This window comes from Thunnus thynnus, chromosome 10, assembly GCF_963924715.1.
Source record: "Thunnus thynnus chromosome 10, fThuThy2.1, whole genome shotgun sequence".
In the NCBI taxonomy this organism is placed as follows: domain Eukaryota; kingdom Metazoa; phylum Chordata; class Actinopteri; order Scombriformes; family Scombridae; genus Thunnus; species Thunnus thynnus.
This window is the reverse complement of record NC_089526.1, coordinates 1,027,517-1,048,684: the sequence shown is the minus strand read 5'-3', so window position 1 is coordinate 1,048,684 and position 21,168 is coordinate 1,027,517. Positions and strand designations below refer to the sequence as shown.

At 41.9% G+C, this 21,168-nt stretch overlaps 1 protein-coding gene across 5 annotated transcripts in view; it reads left to right on the top strand.

The window, feature by feature from the left end:
- slc4a7 (solute carrier family 4 member 7) overlaps positions 1–21,168 on the top strand; it is a 56,357-nt gene that overhangs the window by 10,385 nt on the left and 24,804 nt on the right. For 2 of the 5 annotated variants that reach the window (XM_067600293.1, XM_067600292.1), the window contains exons 1-9: positions 1,875–2,016; positions 2,968–3,347; positions 10,226–10,307; positions 11,401–11,541; positions 11,629–11,767; positions 12,385–12,545; positions 13,560–13,748; positions 16,295–16,672; positions 20,229–20,338. In XM_067600293.1, coding sequence (XP_067456394.1) covers positions 3,291–3,347; positions 10,226–10,307; positions 11,401–11,541; positions 11,629–11,767; positions 12,385–12,545; positions 13,560–13,748; positions 16,295–16,672; positions 20,229–20,338 — 1,257 coding nt within the window. In that variant the 5' untranslated portion in view covers positions 1,875–2,016; positions 2,968–3,290. Of the gene's footprint in view, positions 1–1,874; positions 2,017–2,967; positions 3,348–10,225; positions 10,308–11,400; positions 11,542–11,628; positions 11,768–12,384; positions 12,546–13,559; positions 13,749–16,294; positions 16,673–20,228; positions 20,339–21,168 lie in introns of those variants that run through there. The other 3 variants (XM_067600298.1, XM_067600295.1, XM_067600294.1) reach the window with 3 other exon arrangements.

The following is a 21,168-nucleotide window of genomic DNA, read 5'->3' as shown; positions in this document are numbered from 1 at the left end:
CTCTAGGGATGCTCAATATTGGATTTTTTGCCGATATCCGATATGCCGATATTTCCAACTCATTGTGGCCGATACTGATATATGTACATATTATTACCAGCTGGCTGAGGAGACTATTATACATGCAGCATAGATTGTTCTAAGTATGATCAAGAAAGACAATATATGAAGGAAGAACTGAGGAAGACTGGAGTTCAGGAGCTCAGCATTAAAACTTTAATGAACCTGCCAAGTGGGAGCAGCAGTAGAGTTTTCACTGAGTTTATTAGACAGACAGGATTAATGTGCAGGATTTAATCTCTGGTCCACACTCCGGACCAGAAGGTGGCGGTAATGCACCTGATACGCTGGTCGCCAACCGCCGTTATAAACCAAAAAGAAGATTTTTTTTCCAAACAGAGTGGTACATCCTGTCAGCTGAAGTGTTTCCTATCTCTGCAGCCGAACACAGCAGCTCCTCTACGGACTGTTTCACCCTGACGGTCCCGGTGTTTCCTCCGCAGGCTGCACTTCACTCAGCTGCTTCTTCCCACTTTAACCTGAATAACAAACCGGGACTCGGTGCTCCGGTTGGATCCACATGGAGAGCCGAGGCTAACGTTAGCTGGGAGGCTAGCGGAGCGTTAGCTGCAGCATGACCGGAGGGAAGCACAGCCAGCTAGCCTTCCAGCTAACGTTAGCTGAGAGGCTAGCAGAGCGTTAGCCGGAGGGAAGCACAGCCAGCTAGCCTCCGCTAGAAGAAGCAGCTGAGTGAAGCGCAGCCTGCGGAGGAAACACCGGGACCATCAGGGTGAAACAGTCCGTAGAGGGAAACACAGTCAGGAGGAGGAGAAGGCGACAAATCAGCCTCTCATGATCAGCAGAAAATGTTCATTTCGTCTGATGCCGATATTTCATTTTAGAACTTATATCAGCCGATACCGATGACGTGCTGATAATATTGTGCATCCCTAGTTTTCTCTATTTAATGGATTAGTTGATTTGGTCCATAAAACGTCGACATTTTGACTGTTTCCTAGGTGATGACATCAAATGTCTCGTTTGGTCAACAATCCAAAACTGAAGAATTATTCAGTTTATAATCTTTACATCCTGGAACCAGAGATGTTTCCTTTAAAAATGATTAATCAGCTCATAGTTGCAGCTCTGTTTTCATTTTAGACCAAACAATTAATCGATTAAATGAGAAAATAAGTGCCAAAGAATTGATAATTGATGAAACTAAATGGTAGTTACAGCTCAGCTTATATCGACGACTCTTCGTTCACCTCACGTTGGTCTCATGTTGGTCTCACGTTGGTCTCACGTCGGTCTCACGTTGGTCTCACGTTGGTCTCATGTTGGTCTCACGTTGGTCTCACGTTGGTCTCACGTTGGTCTCATGTTTTGGAGGTCCGGACAGATTTCTAAGACGAACACAGTCTGAATGTGATTGGCTGGGACACGTCAAGCGTTTTTATTGCTCTTATTGTTCTCAGGCTTGTATTTATATTCTGAACGTCATGTCGTGATGATGCAGGAGGAGGTCAGTGTGGAGACTGTCTGTGAACAGACGCCCACTTTGTTCCGTTCCTGTTCTGTGGTTTTCACTGTCACTTTGAAGTCGGTCTGTCTGTTGAAGCCCTTCGTGCTTTTTTCACGTCCGCTGCTCACATTACATACGTTTTTTCCTCTGTTGTGGTATTTGTGCAAACAATCTACAGACATTACACGTTTCCATTACAGTAACAGAACTGTGTGAAAGTCTAGTTCCTCTTTTTTTGCCGCCCTGCAGCAGTGCAGCATGTGTTCACTGATCTCTGCAGCCGCTTCAGTGCAGTTTAGTTTGCACAGCAGCGCGTCACAGAATTTGGTCTCCAGCAGACTTCTGATAAGAGAGGAAGTTAGTTTCTTGTTCCTGTTATGATCCTCAAGTTCTGTGTCTGTTTATTCGGCCATAAAGGAGCTCAGAGGAGAGTGTTTGTAGGATTATGTTGCTGAGAGGAAGAGGAGGCACATGAGGAGAGGATACCACAGGTATTGTTGTTGCCAAATGGAAACTTTTCATTGTTGACAGATGCAAAACCCCAAAAATGTTTACTTTAAAAATAAAAAAAGAGCTTCCGCTACTGCTGCTGCTGCTGCTGATGTGCCCTTTGGTAAGTCACATTTATCCAACCTGACTCTCAGACAGACAATCAGCTGCAGTTCAAGGCTGCAACTAATTAATCCGTTAGTTGTTTGGTCTATCAAATGTCAGGAAATGGTGAAAAATGTCTTTTTCTCCCTTTTAAAAGTGACTCAAAACAATTAATTAAGATAATCAATTAATGGACTTCTTTATGCAGCTTTACCTCAGTTAATTACCAGGATTAAAGCCACCCAGGAAGTCAGAGTTTATTCTAGATATAATAATAATAAGCAGAAAGAAAAATAAATGAGAGAAAAATGTCATAAATCTAGTAGAGAGAGCTGCTCTGCTGAAGGTTGAAACATGTTCAGACTCACAGCTGGAACACAGTGTTCACATGTGAAGCTGCTGTTTGACACGATGGATCATGTGACCACACGACGGATCACAGACTGGGTACGTTGAGTAAAAATCAATATAAAAAATAAAATATTTTAAAAGTCAGTCAGCGGGCGTCTGAGCACTGTGCGGGGACTATTTCTCACTGGGTGGATGGATACACTGTTTGTTAGAGATAGTTCTGATTTAAAATAATTCAACAGCTGGTGAGAGACTCATAATGAACACAAAGATCAGGACCTGGTAGTGGACTGGATGCGAATGGAAACTTGCTGGGTGATTCCAGCAGCAGCAGCTGTGACAGTGAGGAGTTTCTTGTAAAATAAAGGAGTTAGTTTCCGAGTCTGACCTGCTCTGTTTGTCTTTTTTCCTGCTCAGTTATGTGGATGATGACACGTTCAAGCAGGAGCCCCGCCTCCTGTGTTTTCAGTTTTTTTTTTTTCTTGCTGTGTTTGCAGACTTCCAGGCCCTCCGGTCGCTCTGACAGGCGCTCAGTGAAGCAACACGCTCAGCTATAAATACCTGAATCATAGCCGAGGCTGCTGGCAGCTCAGCGTCTGTATTTACTTACTGAAACTGAGACGTCTCGCAGATCCACACACACACCACTGTTTATATCCCAGCTGCGGGCAGAAGAGCTGCTGGATTTATCTTTTCTACTTCAAGAAGGAAGTTAACTCGCTCTTGTTTTGGAAGGTTTTTCTGTTTTTCACTGCGTGCTTCTTGGCGTCTGAGGAGAGTTGGTTTGACACGCTGGCCTGTGTTTCTGGACGGAGCAGCTATGGGAGACTTCTGGGGTGATATAGTCAGTCAGCGGGTGGCCAGAGCGATGTCACTGGTATGTATCTGCTGTTCTTGGGTTTACATGAACAGTTTGTGGTTTTGGGGCCCTCGTGGTGGCTTCGCTGCACGTAACAGACTGTTTTGTGGTGATAACTGCAGACTGTATCATCAAAGCATTTTTAGAAAAAAGAGACAAATAAACAGGAAAAGAGATCAGATGTGAACCCACATGTACATCATCAAGGCTGCCTCAACATTCACAGTCTAACATGTCATTAATATAGATTTTAACTGCATTTGTTTAATCCATGCAGTCGTTAGTCAGGTCAGTTTCATGTATGAAGCTGCAAAATCATTAATGTAGAACTGCAATAACAATTAATAAGTTTTCAGCAACTATTTTATGGATAAATAGTTTTAGATTAATTGATTCTAGTGTCTCTATGAACTGAATATAATAGCGATAAATGAAAATGCAAAGACTCATCAGTGAATTTTCGCACTTTCCCTAAAAAACAAACAAACAAACAAACAAAAAAGAAACAATTAGGGCTGCTACTAACGATTATTTTCATTATCAACTCATCTCTTCATTATTTTCTCTATTATCAGTTTCATCAACACTAAGACTCTTCAACTGTCCACAACCAAAGAGATTCAGTTTATTATCACAGCAGACTAAAGACACCAGCAGATATTCACATCTGACAAACTGTTATATGAGTATTTTGACGAGTTTTAGTTGACTAACGGTTTCAGCTCCACAAACAATTGTTGCTGATCAATTTTCTGTTGATCGAGTTTTCAGTGAATTATGCTCAATACAACATACGACCTTCAACCCTCACAGAGACGGAGAAAAACAGTAAGGAGGAAAAGGATAATAAGTGCACGTTGAGACTAAATCTGAAATCTGATCTTCACGTCAGAATAATCTTTATATTTCTGCGGGACAGTTTTTATTTTTAGGAGCCTAAAACTAGACGTCGTCATCTTCTCTGATGCTTTCCTTCTCGAATCACTGCCGTCTTTATTTTGTGAATGAATGTCTACACGTACAGGCTGCAGGTCTCACTCGGCATCAGAGAGCTTCTTAAATATGTATTGATTGATATTTTAGCTGCAGTAACTGTTGAGTGTAATGTTGCTTCTACTCGTGCACTTTCTTAATCTGCAGAGTGAGTTTCAGTTTCTGCTGCTGCTGCTGTGGGTTTCTGCAGAGCGAAGTGCAAATCAAGATAGAAGCATATCAGGAAATATTTCATTTGGTTTATAGTCAACAAGTTAGTTAAATAATCAGAATAATGTTTGTTCTGTCAGAGGCTGCAGCCAAAGAAATGACTGTGTTAGTGTCTGTAGCTGTGTCAGTGATCCAGTCTCTGTATGTGACTCATTGTTCAGCTACAAATAACGATTATTTTCATTATTGATTAATCTGCAGTTATGTTTTGGATTAATCAATTATTTATTTGGTCCATAAAATGTTAGAAAATGGTGAAAAATGTGGATCAGTGTTTCCCAAAGTCAAAGACGACGTCCTCAAATGTCTTGTTTTGTCCACAAACCAAAGATCTTCAGTTTATTATCATAGAGACTAAAGAAACCAGAAAATATTCACATTTAAGAAGCTGGAATCAGAGAGAGAGAGAGAGACAGGACATCATTCACACAGAGGAGAGAGAGACGGGACATCATTCACACAGAGGAGAGAGAGACGGGACATCATTCACACAGGACAGAGAGAGAAACAGGACGTCATTCACACAGGACAGAAAGAGAGAGACAGGATGTCATTCACACAGGACAGAGAGAGAGAGACGGGACATCATGCACACAGAGGAGAGAGAGACGGGACATCATTCACACAGGACAGAGAGAGAGACGGGACATCATTCACACAGGACAGAGAGAGAGACAGGACATCATTCACACAGGACAGAGAGAGAGACAGGACATCATTCACACAGGACAGAGAGAGACAGACAGGACATCATTCACACAGGACAAAGAGAGAGACAGGATATCATTCACACAGGAGAGAGAGAGAGACAGGATATCATTAACACAGGACAGAGAGAGAGACAGGACGTCATTCACACAGGACAGAGAGAGACAGACAGGACATCATTCACACAGGACAGAGAGAGAGAGAGACAGGACATCATTCACACAGGACAGAGAGAGAGACAGGACGTCATTCACACAGGACAGAGAGAGACAGGATATCATTCACACAGGACAAAGAGAGAGACAGGATATCATTCACACAGGAGAGAGAGAGAGACAGGATATCATTAACACAGGACAGAGAGAGAGAGAGACAGGACATCATTCACACAGAGGAGAGAGAGACGGGACATCATTCACACAGGACAGAGAGAGAGACGGGACTTCATTCACACAGGACAGAGAGAGAAACAGGACGTCATTCACACAGGACGGAGAGAGAGACAGGACATCATTCACACAGGACAGAGGGAGAGACGGGACATCATTCACACAGGACAGAGAGAGAGACAGGACATCATTCACACAGGACAGAGAGAGAGAGACAGGACATCATTCGCACAGGACAGAGAGAGAGAGACAGGACGTCATTCACACAGGACAGAGAGAGACAGACAGGACATCATTCACACAGGACAGAGAGAGAGACAGGACATCATTCACACAGGACAGAGAGAGAGAGAGACAGGACATCATTCACACAGGACAGAGAGAGAGAGACAGGACATCATTCGCACAGGACAGAGAGAGAGAGACAGGACGTCATTCACACAGGACAGAGAGAGAGAGACGGGACATCATTCACACAGAGGAGAGAGAGACGGGACATCATTCACACAGGACAGAGAGAGAGACGGGACATCATTCACACAGGACAGAGAGAGAGACAGGACATCATTCACACAGGACAGAGGGAGAGATGGGACATCATTCACACAGGACAGAGAGAGAGAGACAGGACATCATTCGCACAGGACAGAGAGAGAGAGACAGGACATCATTCACACAGGACAGAGAGAGAGACAGGACGTCATTCACACAGGACAGAGAGAGACAGACAGGACGTCATTCACACAGGACAGAGAGAGAGAGAGACAGGACATCATTAACACAGGACAGAGAGAGAGACAGGACATCATTCACACAGGACAGAGAGAGAGAGACAGGACATCATTCACACAGGACAGAGAGAGAGAGAGACAGGACATCATTCACACAGGAGAGAGAGAGAGAGAGAGAGAGGACATCATTCACACAGCTTGGACGCTCGTGTGCTTATAGAGAGATACAGTGGTTATCAGAACAGATGCAATAATCAATAATCTCGTTGGACGGACAAACAAGGTTTTAATCTACAAAGTTTAATAAACTCATTGAGACTGAGATCCCACACACACACACATGCAGAACAAGGTCATGAAATACTAATTAAACTAATTAAAGGTTGAGGCAGAAAGACGAGTATTTAGTTCAGCTTTAAGGGAGTCAGCAGACTCGGCAGAACGAGGTCCTGCTGACAGACAGCAGAGAGCTGCTGATGGAACATCAGGTTGAAGGTCAGACAGGTATGACGAGGCTCCTTAAAGTCTGATCTAACATACGTGGGAAGCCAGTGAACGAGACTAGAATTGATGCAATAAGATCAAATGTTCTTGTTTTAGTTGAGATTGTAGCTGCAGCATCTGAAGACGTGAAGCACCAGCAGGTATCAGAGCAGAAAACACATTACAGTCATCAAGTCTGGATGAAACAAAGACGTTTCTTTGATGTGCTCAGACCAGATCCTGTCATCTCACCATGGTTACTGTACCATCCAGACACATGACTTCACTTATTTCACCCCCCATGACCTTCATTCTGTCTCACTGGAGCTTCAACCGAGATGTTGAAGTTTGGGTCTTTGTGGTTGTGATTTAAAAAAAAAAAACAAAAAAAAAACATGGTGAAGTTTTAAAAACTCCAAAACTGAATCATATTTTGCATGTAAAGTGCAGAATATTTAAGAGCTGAACTGTGGACTGAAGCAGAAGCAGCCACATATCTCTACTTCCTGTTGCGTTGGTTCGTATGATAACAGACTCTGTGATGACAGGAAGGGAGCGATCCTCTGAGCTGTGTGTCCAACAGAGTGTAAAAATCTATATTTAACCCCCATGAACCGGATGGATCTGTCACTCTGCTCTGCTTGGAGGCCTCACAGCTTATTTGGACCTGGACGACACTTCAGTCATCTACACTTTCACGACATCATCAGAATGCGTCCGGCGGTTCATCGTGGCAGAGTAGAGAAAGAGGAGGAGCCTCCGGTAGCCGCCGCTGTACTCTGCAGTAAAAGCACCGATACAGCAGTATAAAAATACTCTGTTACAAGCACAAGTCCTGCATGTAAAATCCTACCGCAGTAAAAGTACATAAATATTATGTCCGGTGGTTCCCAACCTAGGGGTCGGGCCCCTCCAAAGGCTCAGCAGATAAATCTGAGGGGTGGTGAGATGATTAATGGGAGAGGAAAGAAGAAAAAACAAAGTTCTTTTTCTCTAATCTTTGATTTTTGCTGAAATATTGGATCATTTGAACATTTATTGAAATGAAAGCATGTGAGAAGTTTAGAGGGAAAAATCACATGATTCATGTACGTCAACATTTATTCACTCAGTGTGTTGACTTTTGATTTTTATCTGCTCAGCTACTGTTACACCTCAGACAGGAAACAAGTGTTCTTAACATCTGGTGTTTTCACTACAGTAGAAAATGTTCATAAAAACTTCAATCCGTTTGTTTTGGTAACAACTTAAACTGTCATCAGATTCATAATCTTTTTTTTACTTTTTCTTTTTTGTGTTACAGCTTCTGTTTTTGACATTTAACATTTTTAATTGACATGTTTCTCAAATGAATGTATCTTTAAAAAGCTTGATAACAACCAATCAATCAATCAAGCTTTATTTGTAGTGCAGTTCACAGATGACTGACGAGCTGATAATAAGACAGTAAAACTGTTTAAGACATTAATGCACATGAGAAGCAAAAATTATGAAAATGTCATAAAATAAAAAATGTAAAAGTTATAATAATACAATCTGTGAAATAAAAACTAGATGAAATGGATATAAGAGTGTGCATTAGTGTCTCTGTGATTAAAAACAGATTTAGTAACAAATCCCACATGAGACCAGACTGAGGTTTCCTGCTGGTCGCTCGGGGAAAATCTGACAGAATTTACTGTCCAGTTTCTCCGTCTGAACTTTACAACCTGTCACCAAAGTTTCAGAGGTTATCGAGGAGAAAAATGTAACTTTAATGTGTTTTTAATGTTAATTCTGACGTCTGATTTTCATCCTGAATCACAAGCAGCTGAAACATCCAGTCGGTTAAATGTATGAAGTGACGGATTAAAGTGTGTGATGTGAGTTTACACAGTTTCAGTGACGGATTAGATGTGTTCAGTCAGGGGTGTGTGTGTGTGTGTGTGTGTGTGTGTGTGTGTGTGTGTGTGTGTGTGTGTGTGTGTTAGTGTGTGTGTGTGTGTGTGTGTGTGTGTGTGTCAGCATGCTGCTGTACAAACAGACAGCAGGCTTTAAGTGCAGTTTCACAGCTGAGTTACAACCAACCAGCATGGAGCTTCACTTCCTGTCTGACACACGCCGAGACTGGAGCGCTGTGTGTGTGTGTGTGTGTGTGTGTGTGTGTGTGTGTGTATATATGTATATGTGTGTGTGTGTGTGTATATGTATATGTATATGTATGTGTGTGTGTATAAGAACAAAAAGAGGAAACAAAGTTATAACAACACAAATAAAATGATGATGCAGGAAGCTGTTTACTCTCAATCAACTTCCTGTTGACTTCAGCGGCGACACTTTGACTCACTGCGATCCTGTCGGCTGTGAGACGGACAGACTGAGTGTCACAGTTTAGGAAAAATCAATATTTCAGGAGGAATATGATTATTATTATTATGATGGTGATGATGGAAACAGAAAACCAGACGCACATAGTGACAGAAACTAAAACCAGAGTTTGATTCTGTCTGTTAACAGTTCAGTTGGTGTGTTTTCTATGATGGATACCACAGCCGCTGGCCAGTATAACCAGTTATAACTGAACGTGCTGGTATTGAACTGTAAGCTTCCATCTGTTTAACAGCAGGAACTGTTCTAGAAGTAAACGGACTTGATGGCGTTTTGTTGGCGAGAGGCCGAGAGCTGCAACGATTAGCTGATTAATAGATTAGCTGCCAACCGTTGAATTGATCTGCAACTATTCTGATCATCGATTGATTGTTTTGAGTTATTTTTTAAGAAAAAAAACATCCAAATTCTCTGATTGCAGCTTCTGAAATGTGAATATTTTCTGGTTTCTTTCGTCTCTGTGACAGTAAACTGAAGATCTTTCAGAACGAGACATTTAAGGACGTTCAGTTTCACCGTTTTCTGACATTTTATGGACCAAACAACTAATTGATTAATCGAGAAGACAGTCGTCAGATCAATTGATAATGAAAATAATGGTTAGTTGTGGCTCTAATAGCCTCCCCAACCTGTCTGGTATCATCCTTTTATACTTATCTCATACAGACAAATAATAATGTTATTAGAAAGCAGACGAGGTCAGTAGCGTCGTACACGTCCAACAAGAAATGATCCTGCTGACTCGTCTTACTCTCTAATCCATGAGCTTTAAAGTCGGCTGCTTTGGTTCTGCTGTTAATGTCTAAACTTCCTGCCTTCTTAAAATAATTGTAAAACCTGCTGACAGTTTCTGTGAAGGTTCAGCACCATGAACACATTAAATAATTACTGTGTGTGTGGTCGGTCAGCTGATTAATGAATAAATATTAGTTTAGTGTGTTTGAGTAGCTGCTTTATGTCAAATTAAAACCTTATCTTATTGATTTACCTGTTGGTGTTTGCATGTGTGCTGCAGGGGAACGATGACGAGGCGGTGCTGGACCGCGGGAAGACCAGCTCCACCCTCTACACTAACTTTGAGAAGGAAGAGCTGGAGAGTGAGTCAACACACACACACACACACACACACACACTTCTGTCTGTATTTACAATCAAACAGAGAGTAGCAGAGATGATTCAGCCGGTATTTATTCTCCTCTTTACATGAGTCAGTCAGCTGTGGACACTTTTCAACATGAACGAGTATAAAAAGCCAGAAGACTCATCGTGTCTGAGAGGAACTGACACTCCTTTTGATTCATTCATGATTTCTCATTTGTATTTATTTGTATCAGAAGCAGGAATATTAATATTTGTGTGTATACTGTATATTAGAGGAAGTGGTGGGTGAACTGTTATGTTTCATATTGCAGTTCAGTGGTTAGCAGTGACTGGTTTGGCACACAGTGTACTGGTTTAAGAGACTAAAGATAATGCTTCCTTTTCTATTCAATGAATCAAGAATGGATTCTGAATCGAATCGGACACCAAGAATTGAACTGTAAGATTCCCAAAGATTCCCAAAGATTCCCAAAGATTCCCAAAGATTCCTAAAGATTCTCAAAGATTCCCAAAGATTCCCAAAGATTCTCAAAGATTCTCAAAGATCCTCAAAGATTCCCAAAGATTCCCAAAGATTCTCAAAGATCCTCAAAGATCCCCAAAGATCCCCAAAGATCCCCAAAGATCCTCAAAGATTCTCAAAGATTCTCAAAGATTCACAAAGATCCTCAAAGATCCTCAAAGATTCTCAAAGATTCCTAAAGATTCCCAAAGATTCTCAAAGATTCCTAAAGATTCCCGGCCCTAATTAGACTCATAACCATGAACTGAAACGTACTGGAGACGTCGGTGTGTCACTAACCGTGTTATTTCTGTTGGTTATATCAGAACAACGTTGTTTTCTGAGTTATTTCTGATTAAATATTTAAAGTAAAAGTTGAGGAAATAATTGATTATTTATTCTAATCACACTCATCACACTTCTGCTTAAGATGCACCCAAATGTTTATGGATTTGTTAGAAGCCACTTTTATTTATCAAAACCAAGTAATAAAGTGCTTCAACAATAAAAAGTGCTAAAGAATAAAGATCAGAGGGTTTTCTGTTTGTGTCGTCTGTGCCGTGTTGTGACTGTATTTCCTCCGTCAGGTCACAGGGCGGTGTACGTCGGCGTTCACGTCCCTCTGGGTCGACAGAGCCGGCGGCGGCACCGTCACCGAGGACACAGACATCACCGGAAACGACGGGACCGCTCGGACCGGGAGGACGGACGAGAGTCGCCGACATACGGTTGGTCACGGTTGTTTACACACATTCACACACGTTAACATCATGAACCGACGATACGATGAAGAGTTTGTCGCCGTTTCGCTGCAGACACGCCGTCTCAGAGAGTCCAGTTCATCCTCGGCACGGAGGACGACGACGAGGAGCACATCCCCCACGACCTGTTCACCGAGCTGGACGAGATCGCCTTCAGAGACGGAGACATGCAGGAGTGGAAGGAGACGGCCAGGCGAGGACACGCTTCATGTTCTATTACATACAAACAGAGTTTTACTTCCTCTCATTCTGGTTCGCTTTGTAAATCCCTCCAAACGTTATTTTTATTTATAATAATGCTCCACAGTTGTTTGATTGATCCAAGATGATCCTTACGCCATTTCACATGTTTAAAATGACACCACACATCACTTTATTTACAATAACACACCACTCTGCTTTCAGCGCTGATCCGTTGTTCTTTGTGCAGGATTAGTTTTTATTTATTCAGGATTTATAACTCAGTGTTGATGTTTTATCTTCCTCCAGGAGTCTTTGTCAGCTCTTCCTTATAAATCCAGTAGATACGTCATCATAACACCTGGACAACTGCTAACTACCAGCAAAAATAATGTTTACTTTGAGTGTGATTATGTGACAAGCGGATTCTGCTTTAATGGAAGTATTTAATGTTTGATAATCAGGGTCTGTGCAGTTAATGGATCTAGAAGTGAGTTTATTATATGACTACACATAGACTGATTGTGACAAGTTATATTTGTACAATCTGAGACACTTGCTCAGAAAAAACATTTGATGCTTTATACAACTGCGCACTAGTATGTTAAGATAACTGTGTTTTGTGTTCAGGTGGCTGAAGTTCGAGGAGGACGTGGAGGACGGCGGCGAGCGTTGGAGTAAACCGTACGTGGCCACGTTGTCCCTGCACAGCCTGTTTGAGCTGCGCTCCTGCATCATGAACGGCACCGTGCTGCTGGACATGAGGGCCAACACCATCGAGGAGATCGCAGGTCAGCACGCTAAACCAACGCTGCGTTCACTGTCCAGATGGATGGTCAGATACTGGAGGAGGCCATCAGCTCATTTGTAGGCTGTGCAGAGGAACCTGCTGCCTCTACGTGTTTAGTCAAAGATGTATTCTGGTCCTGAAGCATTTACAGCTTTATAGACCAGCAGCAGAGACCTGAGAACTGCTGTGATGTGTTCAGATTCTTTGTTTTTGTTGAAACTCTGCAGCAGCAGCAGCATCCTGGATGAGATGAAGAGTTTTTCTTTTGGGAGACCTGAGGAGAGACCGCTACAGTGATTTAATCTGTCTTGAGTTCATGATTACACCGAGATTTTCAACTGTGTTCTTGGTTTTCGAAGGCAGAGTGGACTTTTTTCTGTTCAGTTTAAGGAAATTAAGAAACATCTGAGCTTTGATTTCATTGCACATGCAGAGAGAATCTGAGTCTACAGAGTGAAGTAAATTTAGGTATCGTCTGCAAATTATGATTGTTGATATTATTGTTTTGCATAATTTGGCCAAACTGAAGCATGTATATGTTAAATTAAACAGGCCCTAGGATTGAGCCTTGGGGAACTCCACATGTCAAGTTAAGAAAAAATATCTTCTTATTTGAGATTTGAACATTTCACATTTACAGTTTTTCATTCGGCGGACTCTTTAATCCAAGGTGATTTACAAGTGAGGCGTTTGAGGACAGTGAGCGATGGTACAAGTGTAATGAGAATATGCATTTATTTAATATATATACTGTAATTATTAAAGTAAGAAACAACTGGAAGTAGATAAGAAATACCATAAACAACAAGAAAGAAGTGCAATAATCAACAAAGTGTTGATTTGTTCAGAGAACTGAGTTTTCATGTGTTTCTTGAACGCACCGTGCTCAGCAGACTTTACTGAGGACTGGTCCCAGTACTGTGGATGGTCTGAAATCCAGAGTGAAAGTTGTCAAAGTGGCTGCAGTGATTTAAAATGTATTTACAGTGTAATCAATAATCCCCTTCACTTGCAGACATGGTGATCGACAGCATGCTGGCGTCGGGTCAGATGGAGGAGGGCGTGCAAGACAAAGTGCGAGAGGCCATGTTGAGGCGTCATCACCATCAGAATGAGAAGAAGCTGAGCAACCGCATCCCGCTGGTCCGATCCTTCGCAGACATAGGCAAGAAACACTCCGACCCACATTTACTGGAACGCAACGGTGAGGCCGCAGCGCCGTCGTCATCCTCAGTTTCATTTACCTTCTAACACATTCACCTGGATGTGGTTCTTCATCCACCGAGTGGACGATGTCATTCTCTGGATTAATCAATCTGTCCAGTAAATCTGCATTTTGACACATCGTGACCTTGGAATTATACGTATATATGTGGTTCTATCTAAATAAAACCACCAATCAATAACTTCATTATTGAAGAGAGTTATGATATAAGATATTTGGGCACAAATAACAATTGAATATATATTTAATTTAGTAAAGTATTTCAGAAATTGTACTTCAGTACAACACCTGAGTAAATGTACTCAGTTACTTTCCACCATCAGAGTTCAAGTTAATCATCCTGATTGATAACAGAGAGACAAGGTGATGGGTCTTTGATTGGTGCATGGCGTTGTGTTGGCATGGTAACGAGCTCCATATCATTTTCTGTATTGACGTGATGGAGGACTGTGGTTTGAGTTTGTCTCTTCAGTGTTACAGGTTTGTTGTTGGGTTTTATTCCACTAAACCTGAGTGAACGCTGCTCGTTTCTCACCTTTTACACGCCTGATGTGATGAGTTATTGTTGAATATTTACTCGGAGTCTGTCAGCTTGTTGTCGTCGTCAGCAGTAGTTTGGTCTGTTTCCTGTCAGTCAGCACTAACCTAAACTTCGCCTGCTGAGGCGGCGAGTTAATAACCGACTAACACCAGCTGATAAGTCAGATTTTTAATATCCAGACTCATAAATCCTGTTTGTGAGCGAGCGAGGAATGTTTTAATTCTGCAGCCGGAGCCGACGTAACCTGAAGCTTTGTCATGTTGAAACCTGCAGGTCAGTCTGCAGAGAGCAGGAGTGTGTGTGTGTGTGTGTGTGTGTGAGTGTGTGTGAGTGTGTGTGTGTGTGTGTGTGTGTGTGAGTGTGTGTGAGTGTGTGTGTGTGTGTGTGTGTGTGTGTTTGAGTGAGTGTGTGTGTGTGTGAGTGTGAGTGTGTGTGTGAGTGTGTGTGAGTGTGTGTGAGTGTGAGTGTGAGTGTGTGTGAGTGTGTGTGAGTGTGAGTGTGAGTGTGTGTGTGTGTGTGTGTGTGTGTGTGAGTGTGAGTGTGAGTGTGAGTGTGTGTGAGTGTGTGTGTGTGTATGTGTGTGTGTGTGTGTGTGATATGACAGTTAATGCTTTGTTGTGTCTCTCACACTGAACTACCTGCACGTTAGACAGTTTAATTCAGTTCAGTTAGCGAACGTAAAGTGAATAGAATATAAATATTTAATGTCTTAAAGGATGAATCCACAATGTTTCAAGTGTTTTAAACCATCAGTCAGTCATCAAATGAACATTAAAGCTGTAATCATTCCTCCTGTTCATACTGACCATTAGAAGATCCCTTCATAATGACCTTACAATGGAAGTGATGGAGGACAAAACCCAGTCTGAAGCTAATATGAAGCTTCAGCGTCCAAATGAGTCAAATCAAGTAGATATCTTTCAACGTTACAGTCTTTTTAGTGCCAAAGTTCCTCTTTTTGTTACTATACTTCCACCTGCAGCTCAACAGGGAAACACTGTCCGAGGAAACACAAAGAGGGAATTTGATGCTAAAAAGACTGTAAATGTGTCAGATATCCACTTGATATGACTAACTCAGACTGCTGAAGCTGAATAGAAGCTTCACACAGACTTTTAATATCCAGTATGAACAGGAGGAATGATTACAGACACCTGACTATTGGTTTATAGACACACTGGGAACACTGGGAACCTCCTTTAAATCTGGCTGAGGAGGAAACACTCGTCTTCTATTAGTTTTAAAAAGTGTTGTTCATATCAACAAGTTTTTTGCATCACGTGATCACGAGGAGAATTTGAGGATGTGATATAGAACTTGAACACACACACACACATTATTTATATATATATATATATATATATATATATATATATATATATATATATATATAAGGAGGAAGCTGCATTGCAAACATGAAAATGTCAGCTGACAATGAAAAGCTCAACAAAAAACAAGTAAAGTCTTTATTTGTAAATCACGTCACATTCTTCAGACGTTCATGTTCCCGTCAGGATGAACTGGAATAACTTTGTTTACTTTGTTTACTTTAACTGTCGGCTGCTTGTAACGAGAACAGGATGAGCTCATCAGTTAATTAAAGACAGATTTGGATTCAGTCGTTTAGTCGTATTGAAATTAAAATGTAAAAGGAAAAATTGTAAAATTTGCATCAATAATCTCATTGATCTCTTTCTGTAAGTGGTCGTTGCAGCCGCAGTTAAACAATGAGCTCATTAATATCAGTCATGTGACTGATCGATCAGTGATCTCCTCAGCTGGATCAATATCTGAATGATCTGCTGCTGTTTCAGTTTGCACGACTTTAAAAACCAGCATGAACATCGTTCAGTCGTCCTGCTGATGTTTCTCCTCTCAAACTCATTCTTCTTCTTCTCCTCCTCTTCCTCTACTTCCTTTTTCTATCTTCCTTTCTTCTCCTTCTTTTTTCTGTTCTCCTCTTCCTCCTCCTCCTCTTCTTCAGGGGAGGGTCTATCTTCCTCCCGTCTCTCCCTCCTCCGTAGTTCCTCCGTCGCTCCGTGCTCTTCTTCTACTCCTCCTCCGTCCCCTCGTCGTTTCTCCAACCTGCTGGGAGGCCTCCTCTCTAGCCCCGCCTCCTCGCCTCAGACCACTCCCACTCTATCCCATCACCTCTCGGAGCCCCGCCCACACGGCCCCACCCCCTCCCGCCACCTCGCCGCTCCCTCCTCCTCCTCCAGCGCTCCAGAGGGGGGCGGAGCAGCCAGGATCCCCCATGTAGTGGTCCACCCCCCTGAGGAGGAGGAGGAGGAGGAAGAGGAGGTGTTGAAGATGGAGGACAAACAGAAGGACGTCTCCCGTCTGGATCCTCACAGTCACACAGGCAAATATCCGTCTGCACGCCGTGACATCACAACAGCAGACTAACGACGCTCGGTGTGACGTTTCTGACCAACGATCTTCATCATGCATGCAACAGTACCACTACTACTACTTCCTCTTTCTTCTACTTCTGTCTTTCTTCCAGAGAGAACGATAACACTGATGTTTACAGTCTCAAGTATTAATTCATGATAAACTTATTGTAACGACTTCAGCTTGTTCATTAAATATGTCGACTCATTAACATCTCGCTCGTTGGCAGATTTTCTTGCACTTCTTGATAACGAGCGTCATCGTTGACTTGAATAAAGTGTAACAGTAGAGATGCTCCGTATTTAATATGTCAGGTAGAGTTTCTCTGCTCCTGATCAATGATCTGCAGAGGTCAATAAAAGTGTCGATGCATCATCATGTGACTGCTGACACCTCGTTACCGAGTGATGCGCTGACGGCCGACTTTAAAGTCCAAATAATCAGGAAGTGTGACGGACGACAAGCAGCGAGACCTCCAGATCATTTACAGACTAACGGAGATTTAAAAGACTGATCAGTCAATCATAAACAGATCTCGTTAATAAAAAAAAGGCAAATTAAAAATAGCTGAATAGAAATGCTGAATTTGAAAGTATAAATAGAAAAACTTCAACTGAAACTGGAATATCTTATTCATTTATTTAACCAAAACCAAATTTCTGAACAAAAATCAGAAAATTTTTGATTTTTTCTGATAGTTGATCTTTGAAGTAACTTCCAGTGTTTCCATCTTTAACTTAAAGGAGCTTCCCAGTGTTCCCAGTGTCTGTAATCATTCCTCCTATTCATACTGGATATTAAAGATCCTTCAAATGTGCTTTCAATGGAAGTGATGGAGGATAAAATCCACACTGTGTCCACACAGTCGTTTAAATATCAAGATTGTCTCGATCACTCATGAAGCCGTCGGCGGTTTAGCTCACTGAGGTCTTCCAACCAAAACCAGTTGGTTCTATCAAACTAAAAACCAGAGGTGACTGTGCTTTTGTTGTCCTGGCAACCACTTCCATCAGCTGAGTCTGTTGACTGTTTCAAAAAAACACCTAAAAACCTCCTTGTTTAGACTGACTTTGATAAATTCAGGTGTGTGCTCGCTGTGTTCGTATGTCTGTTTGTCTTCTTGAATGTGTCCTTCATGGTTTCACTGTGAAGCACTTACAGCACTAACCGGTTTATTTAAAAGTCTGTGTGAAGCTTCTCTTCAGCTTCAGCAGTCTGAGTTCGTCATATCAAGTGGATATCTGACACATTTACAGTCTCAGTGTTTCCCTGTTGAGCTGCAGGTGGAAGTATAGTAACAAAAAGAGGAACTTTGGCACTAAAAAGACTGTAACGTTGAAAGATATCTACTTGATTTGACTCATTTGGACGCTGAAGCTTCATATTAGCTTCAGACTGGGTTTTGTCCTCCATCACTTCCATTGTAAGGTCATTATGAAGGGATCTTCTAATGGTCAGTATGAACAGGAGGAATGATTACAGCTTTAATGTTCATTTAGACTCCTGACTGTTGACTGTGAACTCGTCCTTTAAGTAAATTAACTTAATGCTGTTTGGACAAACATTGTTCAGTAGAATATATCCAACATGTGACTCAGTCATTTCTATGTTTAAAGACTTTAAATTTAGGTCAAAGATCAAGAGGTTCGAGTCAAACGGGGTGAGTGTATGTGCTCACAGTGACATTTAACATCAGGTTTAGATATCCAGAGTGTAACAGGACACGAGGCTGATGGGAGGCTGTGATGTCACGGTTTAAGTGTGTGTGTGTGTGTGTGTGTGTGTGTGTGAAACAGTAACACGTGTGTCTGAGTGTCTCCTCCTGGTCTCGTGTGTTTGTCAGGTTGAACTTCAGCAGTCATGTGAGTTAAATCAGCCTGAACAGCAGGAACAGTTATCAGAGAATCAGCTGCTGGATCTTATAAAGCTGCATCAGGACACGTTATTGTTCCAAAGACGTGTGTGTGTGTGTGTGTGTGCGTGTTTGTGTGTTTGTGTGTGTGTGTGTGCAGGAGCAACTCAGCTGCTGTTTCTGTTTCATGTTTGATCAAATATAAAGTCCTCGTGTGTTTGTGGTGGACGTCACCTGAATTAAAAAAAAACACATATTTAATGTTGATAAAGTGTAGAAATCTCAGGAGGAGCAACATGTAGCTGAATAAAGACTTTCAGCTTTGAGTAAAAAAAAAACTTTGGTTCAGACCAGACAGGCTCTGGGATGATGATGATGATGATGGTGATGATGATGATGATGGTGATGATGCCAGCAGACGTTTCTTATAGTTGAACTGAGAATCGGGGAACTTGTTCATTAATGCTTGTTGCTGATAAACACTTCAGCAGTCAAATGCATCTGGTTAAACTGAGTTTTACCTGAACTAGAGACGCACGATATCATCGGCTGATATAAGCTCTAATATGATTGCTGCTGATCATGAGAGGCTGATTTGTCGCCTTCTCCTCCTCCTGACTGTGTTTCCCTCCACGGACTGTTTCACCCTGACGGTCCCGGTGTTTCCTCCGCAGGCTTCACTTCACTCGGCCGCCCGTCAGACCAGCTTGGATCCGGTTGTATCCAAACGGAGAGCCGAGGCTAACGTTAGCTGGGAGGCTAGCTGGCTGTGCTTCCCTCCTGGTCATGCTGCAGCTAACGCTCCCAGCTAACGTTAGCCTCGGCTCTCCATGTGGATCCAACCGGAGCACCGAGTCCCGGTTTGTTATTCAGGTTAAAGTGGGAAGAAGCAGCTGAGTGAAGTGCAGCCTGCGGAGGAAACACCGGGACCGTCAGGGTGAAACAGTCCGTAGAGGAGCTGCTGTGTTCGGCTGCAGAGATAGGAAACACTTCAGCTGACAGGATGTACCACTCTGTTTGGGGGGGAAAAAAAAGTCTTCTTTTTGGTTTATAACGGCGGTTGGCGACCAGCGTATTAGGTGCATTACCGCCACCTTCTGGTCCGGAGTGTGGACCAGAGATTAAATCCTGCACATTAATCCTGTCTGTCTAATAAACTCAATGAAAACTCTACTGCTGCTCCCACTTGGCAGCTTCATTAAAGTTTTAACACTGAGCTCCTGAACTCCAGTCTTCCTCAGTTCTTCCTTCATATATTGTCTTTATTGATCATATTTAGCACAATCTATGCTGCATGTATAATAGTCTCCTCAGCCAGCTGGTAATAATATGTACATATATCAGCATCAGTATCGGCCACAATGAGTTGGAAATATCGGATATCGGCAAAATATCCAATATCATACATCTCTATCCTGAACACATATTTAGAATTTAATGTATTTCAGCTCAAAGCAGAACAGTTATAGGCGACTTCCTGTCCTGTTTTTGGAAGAAGATATTATTTTTTAGACTAGTCCTGTTTCCCTCAGACACTCAGAGAGATCTAGAGAGATACTTGAAATCTCATCATCACCATCATCATCCTCATCATCCTCATCATGATGTGACAGCAGTAGCAGATGATGGTTTCCTGCTGTATGAACTGATGGTTGTCTTCCTGTGTGAGCAGGTCTGCTGGCGTCTCCTCAGTCGGCTCCAGGAAACCTCGACACCAACAAGACAAACGACGGTCGCATCAACGGAGGCAGTCGTGAAAACAGCACGGTGGACTTCAGCAAGGTAACGACACTCACAGCTGCAAAACTCTCTGAGGAGGTTTATCACACAGCAGGAAAGATTTAATACAAAGACTGAAGCTGAAATGACTCATTGATCAGTAATATCAACAGAAAATGAGTCAGCAAATATCTGATCATTGATTGTTTTAATGAAACTCTTTGATTAACTTTCATTTATCATGTAATCAGGCTCGATGCGCCACCTGGTGGTGTAAACGAGCAGCTGCAGGAACACTGGAGGAGATTCAGAGCAGGATAACTGATGTTTTCCACTCATTTAACCCTTTCATGCATGAATTATCAAATCAGAGGAATCATTACATTATAACCCTGAAACAAGTGAAAAATCATGTAACTTTTTTTTAAAAAAATATTGTATTAGGAAATGTGTCACTATGCATCAATGGAGTAAAAAGTGATTCATGGAAAAAAACCCACATGTTATACACACATGTATTACTACTAAGAGCAAATGGTATGAATACACATAGAAACATGAAATAACAACAACAATAGAGATATTATATACAATATTTGAGAAACATGTCATCGACCCAACAGGCAGAATAAACTAACTGGAGCAAACAGACGTGTTCACGCTCACAGAAAATAATGTGCAAGAAAAAAAAACTTGATAAAAGTATTTCAAACATCTTATTTAGTTGAAAAATATATATTTCTACCTGCTTTTTTCTCTGAGAATAACAGTATGTAACAGATATTGCTGAGCTACTGGCTGTGATTCAGATGGAAACACTTCAGGGTTCAACACCTGGTTGTTGGGACGCGGTGCGACAACTTAATGGTTCAAGATGGCTTCCAAACATCTGT